At 40.6% G+C, this 9,383-nt stretch overlaps 1 protein-coding gene across 1 annotated transcript in view; it reads right to left on the bottom strand.

Moving 5' to 3' along the window:
• LOC135593318 (protein NRT1/ PTR FAMILY 5.1-like) overlaps window positions 1-4,919 on the bottom strand; it is a 10,069-nt gene extending 5,150 nt beyond the window's left edge. Inside the window, exons 1-2 of the mRNA XM_065083279.1 lie at window positions 4,719-4,919; window positions 4,219-4,436 (exon numbers count right to left, since the gene is read on the bottom strand). Of these exons, the coding sequence (XP_064939351.1) occupies window positions 4,219-4,436; window positions 4,719-4,821 (321 nt within the window). The 5' untranslated portion in view covers window positions 4,822-4,919. The remainder of the gene's footprint in view (window positions 1-4,218; window positions 4,437-4,718) is intronic.
• Between the last annotated feature and the right edge of the window lie 4,464 nt (window positions 4,920-9,383).

A 9,383-nucleotide genomic window follows, 5' to 3' on the forward strand; every position in this document is an offset into this window, starting at 1 on the left:
AAAGTACTCTCTATTGAATCTCGGATTTTGATGATAAAGTCAATTGTCATTTGTTATCTAATCTATATATTGAGATAAGTGTGCAGGATTAACTACGATGAAAGTGAGACATGCAGCAGGAGTTACGCCGGAGTCAAGACAATGATCACGTTGGGAGTTCGAGAGTTCGACGGAAGTTCGGACAGTCGTCGGAGGTTCTGCGGGAACAAATCCGAGAAGTCCATAAGCTTGCCAAAGAAGCTCGTCGGAACTCACCAAGTGAATCGTCGCAAGTCCAGGAGTTTGCCGGAAGTCCGCAGGGGCATCACCGAGGGTTCATCGGATGATCGACGGAAGTTCGCCGAAAGCTCGCCGGAAGAAGCGATTGACGCACCGGAGTAAGTTACAGTAAATGTCTTAGGAAAAATTGTAGTTAGCACATTGATTAAGTTGGAAATGGGAGGTGATCCCATTAACTTAATCTTGGGGCAATTGGGCCCCTGAAAAACCTAAATTGGGCCGAATGGATCAACCCATTCGGACCCTGATTTCTGCCAGGCGGTTGAACCGTCCAAGGCAGGAGGTTGCACCGCCTGGGCTCAGTCTCCAAGCGAGACTGGGAGGTGCAACTGCTCCAGCCAGGTGGTGGCACCGCCTGGGGCTCAGTCTTCGAGCGAGACTAGGCGGTGCAACCTCCCCTGACAGGAGGTGGCACCGCCTGAGCTCAGTCTTCGAGCTTTGCCAGGCGGTGCAACCGCCTCAGTCAGGAGGTGCAACCGCCTGAGCTCGGTCTTCGAGCTCTGTCAGGAGGTGCAACCGCCCCTGATAGGAGGTAGCACCGCCCAAAGGCTCAGTCTTCGAGCTCTGCTAGGCGGTGCAACCGCTCTAGTCAGGAGGTGCAACCGCCTGATCCCAGAATTTCGGGAATTGACAGTTTTGAGCTCCAAATTTGAACTGGGTTGGGGCCTATAAATACCCCATCCATTCAGTACTGAAAGAGCACTGAACATACACCAAAATCTTGATCTTGTTCTATGATTTTTAGAGCTCAAAATTGTTGTAAAGGCCAAAAGTCCTTCTCCCTCTTTTCTTCCAAGTTCTGAGCTGTAAAGAGAGGAGAGAAAATTCTGTAAGGGTTGTCTCCTAAGCCCGTCAAAAGGAGTGAAACTGTAAAAGGGTGGTTGGCCTTCGCCTATTGAAGGAAGGCCTCTAGTTGACGTCGGTGACCTCGTCGGTGGAGGAAGCCAAAAGTGGAGTAGGTCAAGATTGACCGAACCACTCTAAATCTCGGTTTGCATTTACTTTGAGCATCTTATCTTTACTATAAACCTCCTCAATAGCTTACTGCCTTCTGTGTTTTTACGAACGTGTTTCAAAGTTCAGTGCTTTTCCGAATCGAGGTTTAAGACGCAAATCAGTTTTATCGTATGAACGTCGTATTTCAGTTTGCGCTTACGTTCTGATTTCCATTATAACTGTAAACTGACTTTATATCTTTGCTTTAACTGCATCTCGCCTTATCTTAAGTTAAAGTGGTTTACGAATCAACTTTTATACCGAAATCGCTTTTATCGTACGAACGTCGTATTTCAGTTTGCGCTTATATTCTGATTTCCATCATAACTGCAAACTGCGTTCATATCTTTGCTGCATCTCTCCTAGTCAAAAGTTGAAGTGATTTACGAATCGGCTTTCTTACCAAAATCACTTCTATCGAACGAAAGCAGTTTTCGATTTTAATCGCAGAAGGTTTTCCGCTGCACTAATTCACCCCCCCCTCTTAGTGCTCTTGATCCTAACACTCTCCTTTTTCAAAATTTTCAAATGATATACTTTTTATTAATCTAAGGTTAAGGTTTATTTTAGCCCTTGTAGTTTTGGTCATTGACCACTTAAGCTTTCATGGTTTACTCGTGTCTAAGATAACTCCTATATTTTAAAAAACATGGCATATAAGCCTCTCCCATCAAGTCTGAGTTAACAGACATTAGAGTCTACTTACGTGACATGCTGACTCATAATAAACTATTAATACAATGACACATGTAATTTAAGTTTAAAAAAGTGATCCATTTTAACCCTTGTGGTTTTGGTCATGGAGCACATAATCCCCTATAGTTTTGCTTATGTCTAAAACAACCATTATATTTTCAAAAACATAGCATATAAGCCCTAGTCTGAGTTAACAAATATTAAAGTCTGCTTACGTATTATGCTGACTCACAATAAACTATTAATATAATAACACGTGTAATTTAAATTAAAAAAATTGAGGCCACCATCAATGGTAGGGAGAGGCGTCATTGTGAAAGTGACCACTAGAAGCAGCACCGAGCCGCTGTTGCTTAGCAAGATATCGTATACACGCAGTCTCTCTTGTGTTGACGATAAACTCAAGAGCTTCCGGCTCTACCTCAAATGGATGTGTGTCGACCAGTCCGACACTAGGCATGCAATAGTCTCCTGGTCCCTCTTTCTCCTCTTGGGCATCTTCTTCCCCACTGCCTCCCACTTCGTTCTTTCTTGCACGCCCACCGGTCGTACCTATGACATGGTGGTCTAGCTCTCCCTCACCTCTACTTCCGGCCTCTTTTACCTTTGCCTCTCCGCCTTCAACCGTCGCTACGGCCTCCATCGCTTCCTCTTACTCGACAAGATATACATTTTTTAAACTTAAATTATAAGTATCATTATATTAATAATTTATTATGAGTCAGCATGCCACGTAAGTAGATTCTAGCATTTGTCAACTCAGACTTAATGGGAGGGGCTTATCTGCTACGTTTTTTAAAATATATAGGTCATTTTAGACACAAACAAAATCATAAAGGTTTAAGTGGTCCATGACCAAAACCATATGGACTAAAATATATTATTTTTTAAAAACTTAAATTACACATGTCATTATATAAATAATTTATTATGAGTCAGCATGCTAAGCAAACTCTAATGTCTATTAACTCAAACTTAATATGAGGGATTTATATGTTATATTTTTAAAAATATAGGAGTTATTTTAGACATGAGTAAATCATAAGGGCTTAAGTGGTCCATAATCAAAACCATAAGAGCTAAAATGAACCTTAGCCCTTTTATCTAATACTAAGATTACTTTGTCACCTTTCCCTTTTTCATTCCATAGATAGGGTCCATATGGTAAATCGGTCCGATTATAATATTTTTAAATTTCTGTAATATTAATAAATTATTATAATATAGGAAAAAATATTATGTTATATTTTAGAATAATATTTTTATAGCATTATAAAGTTTTCTTGATACTATTAAGAACATTATAATATGAAAACACTGTAATACAATATTTTTGTATTACATTATAATTTTTTTATTATTAAAAACTATAATATAGTAGTAAAAATGCTGTAACTCGACTTGTACAATATCTTATGGATTAGAAAAAGAAAGAGAGAAAAGAAAAAGCGGGGAGGGGGGGGGAGGGGGTGGTGGGGGTGTCGGTGTGGTGGGGGAGGGGGTGGGGGTGGGGGAGGGGGAGGGGGTGGTGGGGGTGTCGGTGTGGTGGGGGAGGGGGTGGGGGTGGGGGAGGGGGAGGGGATGGGGGAAGAGAGAAAAACAAAAAAAGGTAAATGATTGACTATAAAATCTTGGAATAGCACCACCAATCAGTTCCATCATCTCGTGCTGAGTGGAGAGGAGGAATGTCGAGTTCGATCGATCACGTGAAACAAACGCAAAGTGGGCAATGCCTACTTTAGGGAAAGAGAAATAATAGACGAGCCCCCACCACCCCAATCACCTTCCAATGGTTGGCTCATCCGCCACACCCCAGAAAGCAACTAAATGCTTCCTCCTAATGGCAACCCAACCTCACCAAAGCTAATGCTCGTACTCATCAGCTCTTGCCAGTACAGAGATGAGAAAGAAGAAACAGTGAAGTTCATGCCGAAAACAATGCTGAACTCATGTAAGAAAAGCTGGGAACTTCTGATCAGCTCTTACTCAGCACATAGATGAAAGAGGAAACTGTGGAAATTCATGTCGAAAACAATGCTGTATTCATCTAGGAAAAGCTAAGGATCTTATCGGCTCTTAGCAGTAGATAGATGGAGAGAAAACAATGCTGAATTCATTTAGATCAAAAGGCTTGGGATCTTATCGGCTCTTAGGAGTTCATAGATGAGAGAGAAAACTGTGGAAATGCATGTTGAAAATGATGATGGATTCCTGCAGGAAAAAGCTAGGGATCATGTCAGCTCTTACAAGTACATAGACGAGGGAGGAGACCGTGAAGGTCCAGAAGCGGCCGAAGTAGGCGTCGGCGATGTAAGCTCCGAGGATGGGCGTGAGCCAGACGGAGCCGGACCAGTTGTTGACGTTCCTCACTGAGGAGACTGTGTCTTCATGCAGCTGTGTCGTCAAGTACACCACCAGGTTTGAGGCCACTCCGTAGAAGGCCATCCTTTCAAATGCTTCGTACCCTGCATCAGTGGTTTCACATAAGAAATGTTCATGTCAAATCATATACTCTCTCTCTCTCTCTCACTGTGAGTCTCAACAAGGAACTTCCGTGGTGACTACTCTCTCTCTCTCTCTCTCTCAGTCTCCACAAGGATTTCCATGGTTACAACTCTCTCTCTCTCTCTCTCTGAATCTCGACAAGGAACTTCCATAATTACAACTCTCTCTCTCTCTCTCTCTCTCTCTCTCTCACACATATCACAAAGTCGTGAATAATGAAGCAAAAGTGTGGTCGAGTTTACCTACTAGGAAGGCGCAAGCTCTCCATCTCCCAGTTTGAGATGCGAGAACAGGGCGGCCATGGAGATCAACTGATCCATCCTTCGTGTACTCTTGGCTATCCATTACAACTTTTACGTTCTTGAGCTGTATAAATCACTTTCAATGATCAATCTGAGAGAGAGGGAGAGGTGAACTGGTGGGAAAGAAAGGAGGTGATGTGCTTCTTGAGAGCTGGATAGAGCTGTAGAGCTCACAGCACTTAAAAATAAGCTATTCGTATGTCTGACATAAGCAACACGTCGGCCATGTCTTTTCTCTTAGACTTTTCTGTGATTTATGATTTATCTCTTGTCTCAACCAATGAAAACACTGCTCGTCATTGATTGGTTGCTTCCCCATTGTGACGAAGACCACACACAATTTAGCCGATAGTCAAAGCTCGACGAAATTGATGGGTCAGTCACGATGGAGACCACAAACAATTAGTCGAGAGTCTAAGCTCGACAAAATTGATGGATCAGTTATCCAATCGGATCCATGCCAAAAAAAATCAAACTCTTTAGGTCAAAGTGTCTACATGAATTTAATAGTAACTTCAATTAATAGTTTGCTTTCTTTGAGCATCTTTTTTGATAGAGACGTACAAATAGAAGAACATGGATAGCACTGAACACATTCCTAGTTTTAAGATACAGATATTGATCCATCCATCTCAATAATTAAACTTCTGTAGTCTAACAAATCCTATCATTTGAAGGCTCCTACATGAATCATAGAGGACAAGACATGAATGCCTTCATACGAATGCTGGAATATAAATGGAAGGAGTAAAAAAATTATGTTAGATAAGCTTTTAGATTTATCGACAGTACTTGTAGTTTTTATAAAAAAATTGTTGGAGATTTTCAATACCAAATAATACGAGATTTAAGGTTTTAAATCTAAAAATTCTGTCCTATTACTTTTGCAAATGGGCCCCATAACATGGACCATATTGAGGCTCTTTCATCATGTGGATGGCAAGAACTTGAACAGTAGTTAAGCTCACTCATGCATGCAAGCATTCCAAACTTCTATCTTTGATCAGCTTTATAAACGCTATTGTGATAGTGATGGATATGTGATAGTGAATTTAATATCATGATTGGCACATGATTGCCATCTAACCTCGAATTTAAATTAAGAAATAATCAAGTTTTCTTCTCGTTTATTATGATAAAAAGAATAATCATTATTGTTTTTTTCATCCTTTGGAAGATAATTACAAATTATCTTCTCTCCGACGAAGAAGGCAATCATAAACTTTTTTTTCTTTCTTTATTATAAGGAAGGATGTCACAAACTTTCTTCCCCTCTTTTAAGGTATAAAAACATAGGAAAATATGGATGACTTTATCCTTTTTCGAACTATTCGAGCTCACATTTAGGAATTTAGAATTATTAACTTAAGCATTAGATAGATCGAATCGAGAAACCTTTTATGACCCTAGTCTTCATGTAGATACCACCTCTAGAGTGCAATACTTCCACCTTGGGAGCATAATACTTCCACCTCGGGAGGATAATACTTTCACCTCGGAGTCACCTCAGATTTGATGGGATAAACAGACGAACGAACTTTGTATATGAACTAATACAAGCAAACCGTAATACGCAGCAGAATTAAATAGAATCACAATCAAATAGGATACCAAGATTTATGTGGAAAATCCTTCCAACGTGAAAAGTAAAAACCACGGTGCAAACTAGAGAAAATCCACTATAATATTAATGAATATATAAATCTCAAAGTCTCTTGCCTAAAAAATTAAGCAACAATCACAAGAGAATAACTGTGATACAAGGATTATGTCACTGTGCACAATATTCGAAATCTCCCCAAGTAATCACAGCAAGAGTTCACTATAAATATGATATAACCTGAGGTGATAACACTACCTGGATAATTGAGAATAGTCTTTATGTTGTCCTTATCTTCTTTCCTATTCTTTTTGTCTTATTTTTCTGCCCTTTCCTCCTCCGTTTTTTTGAATCACGTTGCTGTAATTTTCAACCCTTTTTGCAACCACCATTAGCCCCTTTTTAGATCTAAGTTTAGGTTAAAAGAGAGGAGTATTAAGGCTAAAGTGGGCTGGGGTTATTGAAGCCCACTATGGGTTGAACTAATGGGCCATTTGCACAATAGGATCCACTTTGGAGCTACCTCAGAGACACTTCAGACAATCTTGTGCACATGAGTTCAAACTTATATCAAACTAACTAAATGTCAATGACATTTTTCTACAATAGTTTGATGCTAGAATGAGAGCCTGATGCCGTAGGAACGTTCGCCTATTAACCCACAACACTTTTACTTGGGAGGGGGGGTGGCAACTGCTATCTTCCCCACATGTGGATATATCCACCTCAACACAAACACCGATAAAGCACTTGTAAGAAAATTTAGGAGCGATATCACATGCGGCGCGAAAGAACAAAAAATAAAAATCTCAAAATTTTAAAAAGTGTATTCGTCATCGTGCGAAGATTAGTATGCAAAAACCCGCAAAACTTATATTTATGTATGAAATAGTATTTTTACTTAGGAAGATCATATATCTCTAAATTCCTGCAGATCTATAGGATTGGATGAAGGAGTTCAAGTGCCCTCCTCTTTAGCGATAATCCACATAGTAGGGTTACGATGACGCTCCTCCAATCGTCGCCCAAATCTCCACATCTGCTATCTGAGGAGGAGAAGGGGAGAGGAGAATAGGAGGTGGAAACCAAGAAGCCTCTAGCCTATGGGTTTTTGGTTTTCTTCGATTTATAGAAGTTCCCAGTTAACTTAACCCTAATGAATTCTACCTTATTGGGTACTGGATCTTCATCAAATTACCCAAGGCTCTTAGATTAATGGGTCTCTACCCAATAATCTCTTATTAGCTCTTATTGAATCTCATCCATGGGATCCAATAATTCAGAGGCTTATTGGATATCTAATAAGATAGGAGCTCTGACGGATATCTCATATCCAAGCCTCTACTCATCGTAATGTCTACCATATGTGTGTGACCCTTTAGGCCCAATATCGAACTGCCCATGAATCATACTTATCAGAACTCTTTCTGACTTAGTGAATTATTATCTCTATAATAATTCACTCGACTCATCGACTACGACTGTACTAGGCCACTACGCCGTAGTCCCCAAACGATATAGGGAAATCCAATCCTTTGGACCTATTTGTCCTCAATTATTTTGTATCTATAGTCTCTCATTCATCTAATACTCTATAGATTGTATACTAGGAATGGTGCTGTCAGACCCATACAGTTTATACTTGAGTATCGCTCTAATCGGATTCTCCTAGAGAACTCTTTCTCTCTCAATTCGAATGACCCTAACCAGGGATTTGTTTGAGCAAAAACATATGGAATATTCTTCTCATGACACCAAGAGTAGATGAACCTCTATTAACACTCAATTATCATCGTAAGGTTGGCTACCACTCCCGATGACTAGCTGTACTAGATTTGGAACTTCCAAGCTTATAAGTCTGGTATCAAAGAGTGGAGTACTCATACAAGACATCATTGGTGTCTCAAGTCTAAGGACCAGATACACTATTGGGACTACAAAATCATTGTTTGACAATATGACATCAGAAACCATCCAGCATTCCATGAGTAGATCAATCAGTGAACTCATTCTCTAATGAGCACCTTCATTGTGTCCCTAGTGTCCCCATACGAGCAACTATGAGACCAATTGCCTTCATCATATGGACGGGTATAAAGTACACTAGTCTGTCTAGTTATCTCAATGTCCCTCTCGAGTAACCTATAACTAGAATTATTTAGGGTTTGTGTTTAAAAATGAATCAGTCTCATTATCGTGATCTCATCACGATTCGATTCCCATTGCATAGATCTATGAACATCATAATATATATTCATACAACAAGCAATATAAAATGATAAAATACCAAATAATATAATAAGTAAAACGAGTATATGTCATGTCACACGTGTCATCACTCACGTGATTGGTTTGTAGGGCACCTATGACTAACAACACTAGCATCTGTTCAATGACCCAAGCCCCTCACCCTCAAGGACGAACTTGAGTCACTTGATCGTTCCCAGTGAGGTATTCCTGAACCTTGCCCATTAGGTGCAGATGCTTATGGGCACCACCATCTCAGCCATGGACAATGCCACAACTGCAATTAACATTGACATCCTTTGGAATCCCCCCAACCGACGTAATGCCAGCATTTTAAGATTGCCCGAGGTCCGCAGAACTATCAACAGAAGGAGTGCCCTAGTTCCTAACAGTGGAGTTTAGCACACCACTACACCACCGCTCTACTCTACCCTTTCCAAAATCCAATCGATGGATTCAACGGATAACTCTTTGAAGGCCTAGCTACATCAAATGGACCAATGCCCAAATGAGATGCGGTGAGAGTTCCAGCAGTCTAGGGGGGAGAATCTAGTTGATCCTACCTTAGATTGATCCCCATTCACCCAAAACATCCAAGAGGAACCCATCCCGACCAACTTTCGTCTCCCATTGCTGGAAGCCTTTAACGTTAGTACTGACCCGATTGAACACACTATCGCCTTTTGTGCCTAAATGTCTCTCTACGGCACCTCGAATGCTTTGATGTGCCACGTGTTCCCAATGACGCTGAGAGGCCT

This window comes from Musa acuminata, chromosome BXJ1-9 (assembly GCF_036884655.1).
Source record: "Musa acuminata AAA Group cultivar baxijiao chromosome BXJ1-9, Cavendish_Baxijiao_AAA, whole genome shotgun sequence".
Classification (NCBI taxonomy): domain Eukaryota; kingdom Viridiplantae; phylum Streptophyta; class Magnoliopsida; order Zingiberales; family Musaceae; genus Musa; species Musa acuminata.